Source organism: Poromitra crassiceps (assembly GCF_964638095.1).
Source record: "Poromitra crassiceps genome assembly, chromosome: 20".
NCBI classification, from domain to species: Eukaryota; Metazoa; Chordata; class Actinopteri; order Beryciformes; family Melamphaidae; genus Poromitra; species Poromitra crassiceps.
The window spans coordinates 16,673,062-16,685,446 of record NC_139637.1 but is presented as its reverse complement, the minus strand read 5'-3'; the positions used below and the strand labels follow the sequence as shown (position 1 = coordinate 16,685,446).

Below are 12,385 nucleotides of genomic sequence, written 5' to 3'. Positions count from 1 at the left end.
GAGCAGACAGAAACAGGATAACGTAGCATGATCGTATTTTGCTAACACAAACTGCTGTCTGGCAAACCCAGCGAAAACAACCAGCTCGGCAAATTAACTGCATTCAGTCACTGCCCTTGTCGCAGACTTCACGGTAACAGCTTCGTATCAAGCTTTGTGCCCACGCTCAATGATGTGACGCCCCCTTCACTTAAGCAGCGTTAACGTTATAGTTACATGAAGTGTAACAATTCATCTCGGTGCGTAGTATTATTATTCTGATGTTAGAATCACTCCGAAAAGACCCAAGATGCAAGAGGACTGTTTGTAAATCAACTCTCATCTACGGTGAGTCACGGAGATGTTATTTATTAGCCAGTTCGTTATGTCGTAATGCTAACAGGAAGTAGCTAGTGGGAGGCTAGCTAGCTAGTCACTCGCCTCATAGCTTGACTGGAGCTACGCTGTCCGCTCTCAGACAGTGGCGATATCATGTCAGGACTATCTAATCGATCAACTACAGAATGTCTTTGGACTCGCAACTGTTAACGCTACGTTAGCTAACGATCTACGAGTTGAGCTATTTGTAACGCGGGTCTTGTCTTGTCATGAGACAGGACAGGGTTGCTAGCCTGGTGTCATTTTGACTGTGCTTGCCCTTCGTTCCAGCCGATGAGGAGATATTGGGGATCTCTAGCTTTCACATACATGTACTCTGTCTCATCTGGTTAGTTAATCTTCCCTGAGTGACCAGCCGTGTTTTTGGACTTCTCTAGTCTCCCGTTGACCTGGGAATTCGTATGAAATTATATTGTTTTAAAAAGAACGAAATACCTTTTACAATTCTGCGTTAACCTCCGAAAATTGTGTGAAAGGTCACGCCGAACTCGAGTGGTGCTGATGGCCGTGCATTAACGTTTAGCGAGATAATTTAGCTCCTGCATTAAGAATAATTAACCCCCACCCCCCGAAGAGTGACCCGAGACCTAAAGGTAAGCTTCTTTTCAGCCTGGACAAGTTGGCATGCATAGTTTTGTCTATTGACAGCGAGTTGTGTGACCCACCACATTCCTCTGATAGCATTGTTGCCTAAACGTTATGTATGTTATGCTCCAGTACATGGGGAGAATGGCATGCCAAAAACTGCTTTTGCTAAACCATACACACCTGGTTGCTAGATCATGGTGTATGGCATGCCCAAAACTGCTTTTGCTAAACCGTACACACCTGGTTGCTAGATCATGGTGTAAGACCTGTTTTGAATTATTCAGGTCTTCTGGTAAATCTGGCAAAATCTCGACTTTTAGAGGACTTGCTTCAGTGCGACCAATAATTCAGCAAATTCCTGGTTTATATGCGTTTGCCCATAAGGAAGAGTTTAACCTGTTCACTCCATGCACAAGAGAATGGAATCGAGTGGGGCTGAACTGCCTGAAGCTTTACGTCACTTCATTTCATGTTAGGAAGAGCAGAAGGCAGGTGCTACTTCAGAGAAGACTGTGGAAAATTGTATTCTTTATTTGTGTGCGTGTGTGTGTGTGTGTGTGTGGGGGGCGGAGGATAGAACAGTTACTATATTTTGTCAAGGAACTACTTGCAGGATTTACCACTTTAAATCAAACAGTGGTCCCTCCACTACCTTAACCCTAGACATGCATAATATCACAGTTATATAATATCACAGTTATTGTCCAGCAGTGGTTTTGCTGTTGGGGTTTGAACCCTCTGACAGCGTCTGTTGGAGTGACACTTGACACGCGGTGTTTCAAAGCCAGTGGCTCTCTGCACGTCGTGCATGACTCAGGGTCACTTGTCAAGCAGGAGAGTACCGCATGTATCTTCACACACTTCATATTAGTATTCAGGACATGAAATAATATGAAAATGGGAAAAGTCTGAACCAAGATGCAACCCAGCTGATCAGTGTCAATGTCTTCAACATTAAGACTTTTCCCCACTTGCCTGATATGGCCAGTAGGCTAGTAGTATACTAGAGCCTCCAGTCTAGTATTTTAAAGTGGGGGCATTTTTGTTGTTGGGAGTTTAGGGCAAAACTCTTCCACCCATCCACCATCCTGACCACTATCCAGTCCACTACACCTTTACATTACTGTCCACTCACTGCACTCTTTCAATGTCAGACTGCTTCTCGTTTGTAGTTTTCCCACTGATATTCACGGTGACAAAAATACTTGATGGCATACATACTGTAGAGATGGTAAAATCGGGAGAGAGAAATCCTATGTCTATAGACGGTTTTAACTTGACAACAAAAACATTCTAAATTGAACCCCCGCTCACTTCCTGTTGCAGTGTTTGCTATGGACATAAAAGAAAAAAAAACATTCAAGTGCAGGACTGACCATTCCGTGAAAACCGTCTATACAGCTGAGCAGCGAAAACAAAAGTAACGATCTCGAGTGAATATTTCTGCAGTTTGCCAAATGCTGAGAAAAAGGAAGTGCTGCGGGGTTGCGCTCTGGTGAAAACCGTCTATAGGAAAACATTTTCTGAACAGAATCTATGGTTTCTAGATTTATAATAATGAGGATTACAGTTTACTTAGACAATATTTCAAAAGCAGAATTCCAAAAATATTTTTCAGACAATAAAACCCTAATAAATAAAAGACAATAATATAAAAATAACAAGACATAAAAAATTTAAATAAAAGAGTGGAGACTTGGGCGCATTTGTAGGATAAACTACAGTACATAACAATGGTAGAATTGCACTATTCCGAGGGTTGTATGGCAGATATTGATCAGGAATTGAATCAAAGATATGAAATTCTTAGCAGTGGTACTACTCGATTGTACACTTATCCAGTTGGCGGTCAGCCAGTCTGCTTATACTAAACAAACACTTCCTGACACTCCGTAAGCCTTGGTTCAGCCTGCGTCGGCTCTTGTTGAACAGGGCTCTGGAAGCATCATCTGTGAAGCTTGTGAATGTGTGTGTTGTCCAGCTGTACGCCCGCTTTCACACCTCACTCGCTGATCAGCATTTTACACCCAACAGCTGACAGCTAGAGGTTTACTCAATGTACCGAGTCAACAGCTTGACGGTCAGATTTTTATTCAATATTTCAGCTTTTTTTTCTGTACTTCCCACAGTATTTCAAAAGTCTCTCTATCTCTAGTTGATAGAACACTGCCTCACAGACGGTCGTCATTGCGATCATCAGTGCCAACAAGGTGTAGGCAATCCACTTTAAAGTTACTCCCAAGTTGAACTTTGTACTCTTGCTCTCCCGTCGACTCTTTCGAGTGGCGTTTGACAATGCGTCAGTGCGGAGGTGAGCGGCATTGTGATTTTTGTTTCTCTTTTCCGTTTGTTTCAGTGCCATGTCTCTGGTTTTCCCGCGACCCAACACCAACGCAGTCCACGGCAAGAAGGATAAGAGACTGATGGCGGAGGTGAACGCGTCGCCGCTCAAGCACTTTGTCACCGCCAAGAAGAAGATCAACGGCATCTTCGAGCAGCTGGGAGCCTACATCAAGGAGAGCTCGTCCTTTCTCGAAGGTTCCCCCTCTCTACTTAATGACATGTTTGTCCTCTCCAGTGAAGCCAAAGGTGCCGGGAGGGGGGTGGGGGGGGCGGAGCAGGAAGCAACGGGCTTTATGGGAAATGTGGTTTTAATTTTGAGAAACACTAGCAGCGCTAACAACACCACTGGCATGAGACAGAGGCTACCAATCGTCTTCACCGTGGTCTCATTTGTTTACAGTAATTGGGTATGGTTGGTTCCCACTGTTCATAATCAAAATAAGTACTGCTTAGTGTCGTGTACACTGCTTAGTGTAGTGGGGTAGAAGTACAGCAGGTGTTCTCTAAATTCACTGTAACACTGTAGGCAGTGTAGAAAATTTGCAAAATATTTTGGGGGCAAATTTTGCCCCCAAGGTCTAAAGAATGGGGGCATTTACAAAAATTTTGGGGCACTTAAAAAAGTAATTACTGCATAAAGTTGCTAAAGCGTATACGAGGGATCAGCCGAGCAGCATTTTTGTAAACAAACCGCGTCACTGGGTGGCAACGGCAATGGAGCCCTATGGAGCCCAAGTGGTGCGAGGCTTGAGTGTCTGACTCTAGCCAGCTAACTCTGTTTACATTTTAAAAACTGCGATAGTTCACACAACTTTAACACGACATGCATATATTATACATCAATCTCTTGAGCTACTTCTGCTCTCACTCAGAATGTCAAAATAGAAGCGATGTCATGTATAGTTTTTGAGATATTAACGTTTGTTTGGCACAACTCATACTATTAACTGCCGCGGGGTTCCGCATTTCTGGGTGTCAAGTGACGTCACGCTGATTCGTCCTATTGTGGACAACAGCACACCTCAAAGTGATAGCAATGTTTGCACTATTTGAAGAGCATGCATGAAGTGGCTTTACTAGTCAAGTCACAGGATTGATCATAAACCCTGGAGAATGTCTGTGTATTTTGTGGAAGCCAAAACGTTTTGAGTGAGTGCAGCAAATCCAGCATGTTAGTGAGTTTAGTTGAATCAAATTCAAATCACGTGGTAGATCTCATGTTAAGCTACTGTCGTTCTTGTGACTGAGGAGTGCAGGGCTTTCATGGGATGTGGTCACATGTGGAACATTTAGTCTTAGTGTTTTCACAAGATGTGTCCCAGTATGGAGTAACGTTTCTGTACTGGTGCTGAAATGAACTAAGTTCGATTGTCACTGTTGTGAGCATTCTTGATTCAAACCGGTTGGTGATGGAGACAGTCCGCATGTCTGGGAACGCCCGCAAAATGTTAGACGGCTGGCGCGCGAGTGGGGTAAAACCGCCGATATATCTCATGGGCTGACTCAGCAAAAAACGGTGCTGCGGCTCTAAACTACAGGTTTGGGGATTCTAGAGCAGAACACAAGACGTCTGCTCAGATGTGCGTTTACTGCGGTGGTCAAATCCCCAATCGTGTCTGCCTGGGCTGGCCTATCAGCTAAATTCTAACTTTGGATAGAACGGGGGGAATTTACCCCATCCTGACCCCGCCCCCAGGCTAACCCAGCGTCTATTGTGGGCGTTCCTAGAGCCTGTATGGGCGTTCCCAGACATGCGGGACTGTCTCTATAGTGGCTGCGGTTTGTGTTTTATGTCGATTTTTCACTTTGGCAAACTCGATATCGCTGATGCTTCAGCCCTAACCGGGTGTCAGCCATTGAGATGGTGTCGGTGTGTGACTCTCTGTTGCCCTCTACCTGTCAGACACGTACAAGAATGAAGAGCTGGACCCTGTCACCACAGAGGAGCAGGTCCAGGAGGTCCGGGGCTACCTCGCCAAGGTGGCTGGGATCGGAGAGGTGCTGGCCCGCAGGCACATGAAGGTGGTCTTCTTCGGGAGGTAATGACCCCATCTTATCGGGCACGACTGAAGACCCAGCCAGATTAAAAAAAAAAAAAAAACACATACAGATTTCTCAGCTTTCCAGCGGGCCTTTTTCCTTATTCTGTCCGTTTATTCACCTTATGTAGACCCGCCCACTTGACCCAGTTGTGTTATATGACTTCCTGTTCAAAACACAGTCTGTTTTTCCATGGTCACTAGTACTGTACTGTCACAGGAAGTGTAAACACAACAGGAAGCACCTGGCTGACCCCTGTGTTGGAACATAAGGTGAATAGTTTCAGTATTTTCTAAGTTGCCGTCCATCAGAAATGGCCTGGTTTTGCCAGGTTTGTTTCTTTATTTTGGTCTTTAAATTGGTGTTATAAGTCCAGGTAGCATTAACCCATTGGTACCTGATGGAGCATTTGCGTGTATATCCCTCATTTGTGTCCTGTCCATTGTGGGCGGAAAGATATGGAACAGTCTCCCCCGGCCGCAGTAAGGGAATGCCCCACCTACCCTACTTTTAAAGTCAAAATCAAGGAATGGCTCGACAAACCGTGCACCCATATTCAATAGCCTTCTCTTCGACATTTTATTTTTCTATCATTTTATTATCTTATCTGTTTGTGTGTATTGCTTTTATTCTGTGTATGTATTGTTATCCCTTGTGTATGTTTTTTATCCCTTGTGCATTTTTATTATATTGCTTTTTTATTCCCATATTCTGTAATTTATCTTGTAGTTTTTAGCTGTTTATGTCCCGAGGACTGCGGGTGAAAATTAGCTTCGGCTAACCCCGGCACTTTTACCGTTGTCACGTATGGATGATTCTGTACATGTATAACTGTCTTATTAATGTGCATTGTCCTGTCTAAATAAACAGTAAAGTAAAGTGTGTGTATCCCTTTAACACTTTGAGTGCCACGGCCCTTGGGCAAAAGGTGCTGTACTGTGCCACATAGGCCGCAATGCATTTTAAAACAGTCATATAATTTCTTTAATAATTACTATGTAAACACTGAACACGCACAAATAACGATGAGACTCTCTTCTATCACCTGCAAAAAAAAGTTTATTGATCCCATTTTCCGTTCTTTAGTTATGAGCCGGAGAAGATAGCTTGATTTGACCAAAAACAGCCCTTTTTTTCTACGAGCTGAGATAATGACCCTTTTGTGAAAGGAAGCATTTCAAGCACATCATTGACTCATTGCTAATATTTTCTGATGTAATGCTGCAGCTGCCTGGGTCTGTTGTATGCTGTAGTGTCCTGCGTGCCCCGTGCCCCGTGGGAGGAGTGTCTCTCTGCTCGGCTCTGCTGTGAGTGCGTTTGCTCTGCGTGTGCTCAGCACTGAAAAGTCCGCTAGATCCAGCTTTTTTACAGCCGCGTGTATGTCACCAGCTTCCAGTTGAGAACTCCATGGCTGATCATGCGAATGGGCTGTTGCAGCGGACACGGAGGTGCTCAATTGTGACAGCAGATTGGCTGCTGCAGGGGCACAGCTACGTTATGCTTCAATGAAGCAGCTGCATACGGACGGATGCGATGCGATTTCCTTTTCCCCAACGACTTCTTCTGTGTGTTTTACTCCACTTTCTCTCATCTGGAGTGCGCTGTCGCCACCTAAGGGTTCTGTAAAATAGGTTAGACACATTCAATAGCTCTCATATTGTAAGAGGCGATGTAAGAGGCATAGATCGACACCCCCCCGTCAAAAAAACTATTTTGAGTTATTGACGCCATTTGGCGTCGCTGGCAGCCTACGGTAAATTTCTAATGATGCCATATGGCGTCGCTGGCACTCAATGTGTTAAGTCTTAAAGGCATACACACACAAATGCTGCATCAGGTATCAATGGGTTAAAAGGGTCTTACAAACTTACCTGTGTGTCCTCCAGGACGAGTAACGGGAAGAGCTCCGTGATCAACGCCATGCTCTGCGACAAGGTGCTGCCGTCGGGTATCGGACACACCACCAACTGCTTCCTGCGAGTGGAGGGAACGGACGGCAACGAGGCCTTCCTCCTGACCGAGGGCTCGGACGAGAGGAAGAGCATCAAGGTCAGCGTAACGCACCGTGCGTTCTGGGGGGAGGGGACACCGCTGATCCTCGTATCGCCATAAAAATAGGATAAGCAGGGTTAAAGCAACATCCGCCAATTTTCAACCAGTTTTGTATCATTACATACAACATCGGTAGTTTATCAGAAAACTCATCCGTTTTGCAGTCATTCATTTAGTTTGACAGTTGAGTTGATTTGAGTTAAGGTGTGGACCAGTGATGTCATTCATGCATAAATGACATCACTGGTGCACAACGTCATCACTCAAATCAACTCTCAATAACTGTCAAACTAAATGAATGAGTGCAAAACTGATGACAGTTTTCTGATAAACTGATGATGTGATGATACAAAGCTGGTTGAAAATCGGCGGAGTGTTCCTTTAATGTGGCACACACACACACACACGCCCCAAACACGGGTTATTTATTTGTGAAGAAAAGAAATAAACTGGGTATTAGTTGGAGTTGAGGGCATGGCAATCGCTTGCAAGACTTCCCAAGCCATAACAATCATTAAATCTATAAGCTGTAGAGCCAACACAGGGCTGAAAGATGAGCAACAGTTTTGGTAGTCACTAGTAGTGCCGTGCTGGGCTCTGTACAACAGCACAAACACGCAACACGTGTTTCCAAGAGACATGATGACGTTAATACTGGAGAATTTCAGGCAAGTTTGACTTTGTTGTTGGTATCTCTGCACCTTTAGGCCGCCACAAATAACAGCTCAAAAATAGTGTAAGACAATGGAATCTCAGCAGAGTGGCACATAGAAGGATTGAGAGCAAAATAACATTTTACGAGTAACGGTTAAATTAAAATTTACATTGCAAGATTCAACCCATGGTAATGTTCAGCCTTGCGTGGAGGAAAAGAAAGAATACAACAGAACAAAACTCTTCCGCCTGTACAGAAATAACTTGTCACCGTGAGCCATGAAGTAGTCTGGTATGGTGGTAATGTGGTGTTCACATGTGGCCTAGATATGGTGGCCCACTTCTCATATGATACTATTTGACCTGGGGGTCTTCCACACCGACCGACCGACACAAACACAAGCACACACTCAAAGTGCCAAGTTTCCAACATAGCAACAGGAGCAAAGTGACACGGCACTCTGCTCTCGGTTCTGACCGGTGGCTTCGTTCCAGTGGCTCCACTTCATATCCTGACACTGGGTCTGACACTGGGTCTGACACTGGGTCTGACACTGGGTCTGACACTGGGTCTGACACTGGGTCCGACACTGGGTCTGACACTGGGTCTGACACTGGGTCCGACACTGGGTCTGACACTGGGTCCGACACTGGGTCTGACACTGGGTCTGACACTGGGTCTGACACTGGGTCTGACACTGGGTCTGACACTGGGTCTGGCAGAACAGAACGGACACCAGGCAGTTAGGGCCCAAATATGGGACTCAACCATGACTAAACAGGAGCTCATATAATATCAGCAATAGCTTACATAATGTTGCAGAAGTGGGTCGTCACACACTGTCCTCAGCTTGTAGCAGTGTGGGACATTTTCAAGAATATTTTGGGGGGGGGGGACTTTTCTGTCTAAAAACCGGGGGCATTTACAAAATGTTGGGGGCACTTAATTTTTTTAAAATTGGTGCATAAAGTTGCTAAAGTCGCGTATAGTGTGAACAACAACAGTGCTGTTTGTGTGAGTGTTGTTGGTCGTCGTCGTCTTCTGGCAATCAAGTTGTGTGTGTGTGTGTGTTAGAGATGGAAATTAAATGAATTGAATGAAAATAAAATTATCAAAGTATTGGGATCAATTTTTGCCCCTGGACGATGGTTTTTAGGGGCATTCTGAGATTTCTTGGGGGCATTTTTGCCCTTGCCCCTGGCTAAATGCCTACACTGGCTTGTAGTATAATTTACCTTACCGTTTGCATTGCTGGTAAAGAAAAAAGTTTCTGAATTACTGTACTGTAGGGTCACCGTCCCTTCCCCTTTTGCGGTTTAGACCAGTGCTGCCCTGCAAAGGCAAAATCAGCAACTGCTCAGAGTGAAACTGAGAATGAAGGCTTTGCTCTTGTTCTTTTGTAAGACGGAATGGTGACGTTAGAAGAACGATAGAAGATTGGGTGAACTGTCCGTCAGCCTTGGCATAAATACAGCATTGAAGATGAGTGTACTGTAGCTCTGGTCGGTACAGAAGAGGGTGGATTTGGGATGGCAGAACTTCCTGTTCCTTCAGGAGATGTGGTCAGTCTAATTCCACGAGACATCTATAATGGCAGCAAGCTAGGTCTTGTACCTAGGTGCTCCAGCACAAGGTTACAGAATGTTGCAGTTCCTGTTTGGGAGAATAGGGGGTGGACAGAGCAGAGCCTAACATCTTGTCAGGAATGAACTAGACTAGAGAATAGGTCATGTCTTCTGAATGCTCACTGGGCTAGCTGTTAGCAAATCGTAAAACCAGAACAGGCGCTTTGCATATAGGTTTGCATATAACTCCTATGTTTATATTGTTATGTCACTGTGATAAAACAGTATCTGGTGATGATGGGATCCGTTCAGCACACTTCTGCTCTTTCCTCAGTCAGTCATTTTAAAATGGACTTTCAGAGATTCATTCGCTTTTTTTAAATTCAGTTCAAGGGGATATATTCCATCATAGGTTGTGTTGCATGCTACACCATAAAGAACTGTTCATTTTGTTTTCCAAGCTGTTCTTATAATCCGCCCAGAGTCAAACCCAGTCAAAGTACAAAGACATTTGGGGTAGACACACCGCAATATAAAAACTGTGTCCACAACAAATAGGTTCCCAAACAACAGCATTATATTATGTGTCCGGTTGCACTAGCCATCATCAGTACAGTAGTAGCCATATTTCCGTCCAAATGTCAAGCCATTAAAAAAATTAAAAATAATTTTGGACAATGCCTGTTATAGCCATTCTTCAAATGGTGCAAAAAAATAAAATGTGAATTTATTATTCATCATTGTTGACATGGCATCCATGCTCTGATCTCAAGATTCTGCGCGAATCCAGCTGCCTTGCAAGGTTACTAGAGTAATGCTCGACACAGTATATCTTCACGCTAGACAATTTGACACATCTGACTACTAAAAAGTGTCACGGTCTACTCCAGCACACCCCATTGCATTGTAGAATACAAACGTTAGTTTCTCTTTTCGTTTTCATAACAGACCGACTGGGTAGTCAGTTGTGATCTGGATAGCTGCCTGCCACTTGTGGAGAACATGTTTCTTCTTGTGAGAGGAAGCCTCAGCAACGGGGTTTTATTGTAGAGATTTTAAAATAAACAAATAAAGGTTTGGGGATAAATAAAATTAAATGAAATATGTGGGTTAGCCAGAACAGATAATAAGAGTTTTTTTTTTTTTTTTGGTTTGGGGGCATGGTGGCTCAGTGGTAGAGCTGTCGCCTCACAGCTAGAAGGTCCTGGGTTCGATTCTCACCTGGGGCGCTGAAGGAATGCGTGCCCGTCCTCATGTCCTCGAGTGCCCACCGCCCGGGTGGGGTCGTCAAAAAGGGCCTTTCTGTGTGGAGTTTGCATGGTCTCCCCATGCCCCCTGGGGGTTTCCTTCATATAGGAACCCCTCACCAAAACATGCAATATCCTGGTTGCTAATGTGGTGCCTCCTCTGGTCGTTAGGGGGCGCCTGTTCGGAGGGAGGGGAACTGGTTGGAATAGCGTGATCCTCCCACGTGCTATGTCCTACCGGTGAAGCTTCCCCTGTCAGGTGAAAAGAAGCGGCTGGCTAACTGCCCATGTCTCGGAGGAAGCATGGAGCCAGTTTCGGCTCTCTCCAGATCGGCAGAGGGTAGAGCAGCAACCAGGATAAATAAATTAAATTTGCACTAATGGGGGATAAAAATGGGATAAAAAAAATCGGGGGGAAAATAAAATAAGAGGTGGTTTGCTGTGCTTGTTCTTAAGACCTTACTCAAACAGTCATAAGACACTTAACTGCACCAGTGTGCCCACATGTATTTCCAGGTGTCATAATCTGTTTTGGTTGCATTTGTGACCAAAATGGCTGCACTTAGAGCCGTGCTGTATGTAAACCCAGCTGCTGTCTGAAGGCTGTTGACTAACTTGTGTCCCCCCCCCCCCCCCCCCTCCTCTTGGCAGACGGTGAACCAGCTTGCCCACGCTCTTCACCAGGATGAGGACCTGGATGCCGGCAGTCTGGTCTGTGTCATGTGGCCCAAAGCCAAGTGTGCTCTGCTCCGAGACGACCTGGTGCTGGTGGACAGGTCAGACCTACACACAATCACGCATGTACACACACGCATACAGTACTGCCTCCATGTACACACAGGGCTCCTACTGGTCTTCACTTTGAGACGTGTACCAGTCGGGGATGGTCAAGGAATTTGATAGATTCTGTGGGGAAGTCAGGGAATATATCGGGGATATTTTTTACACATGGATCTCTTTGCAGAACTATAGTTGAATGTATTTTTTATTTATTTTGCAATTAATTTATTTAGATGGTAGTGGTATTCAGCCCAACTGTAGTGTAAACCGGACTGTTCACCCCTTGAGAGACACGACATGAACAACCCAGGACGGAAGAAGATTTGGAAGCACTCCTATACCCCGTTCAAGACAACTCGGACCGCCGGAAAAAATGGGTTCCGACCTGTAAAAAGTGAATTGAACGGTCGTTCAGGCCGGAATTACAGCTCGGAAATTCGGGTATCATCCAGAGCTCCGGTTTCTCCGAGTTGACGTCACAGCCACATCAAAATGGCAACTTGCACCGTTAATGATAATCACAGAATTATTATAAAAACGTTTGTTGACGTTTTAACACACAATTTGAGGTCTTAATTATGTAATGTTAACATTTCATATGCGTTTGTGTCATCTGTGTTTCGCTCTGTGTAAAATTCAGCATTCAGCATGTTCGGTTAGCATTGTTCGCTAGTAGGTAGCTACCATGCTAACGCGGGTTGCTATAGCAACAGTTTTTGTTTAGGTGCAGCGTGAAC

At 44.8% G+C, this 12,385-nt stretch overlaps 1 protein-coding gene across 3 annotated transcripts in view; it reads left to right on the top strand.

Moving 5' to 3' along the window:
- Nucleotides 1–123: 123 nt before the first annotated feature.
- Nucleotides 124–12,385, top strand: part of LOC310794740 (mitofusin-2-like) — a 37,061-nt gene continuing 24,799 nt past the window's right edge. For 2 of the 3 annotated variants that reach the window (XR_014553589.1, XM_083656765.1), the window contains exons 1-5: nt 124–327; nt 3,323–3,504; nt 5,213–5,348; nt 7,236–7,398; nt 11,520–11,644. Coding sequence is in view for 2 of the 3 variants with exons in the window: in XM_083656765.1 (XP_083512891.1) it covers nt 3,327–3,504; nt 5,213–5,348; nt 7,236–7,398; nt 11,520–11,644 (602 nt within the window). In the remaining variant the exon portion in view is untranslated. Of the gene's footprint in view, nt 328–874; nt 972–3,322; nt 3,505–5,212; nt 5,349–7,235; nt 7,399–11,519; nt 11,645–12,385 lie in introns of those variants that run through there. The other variant, XM_083656766.1, reaches the window with a different exon arrangement.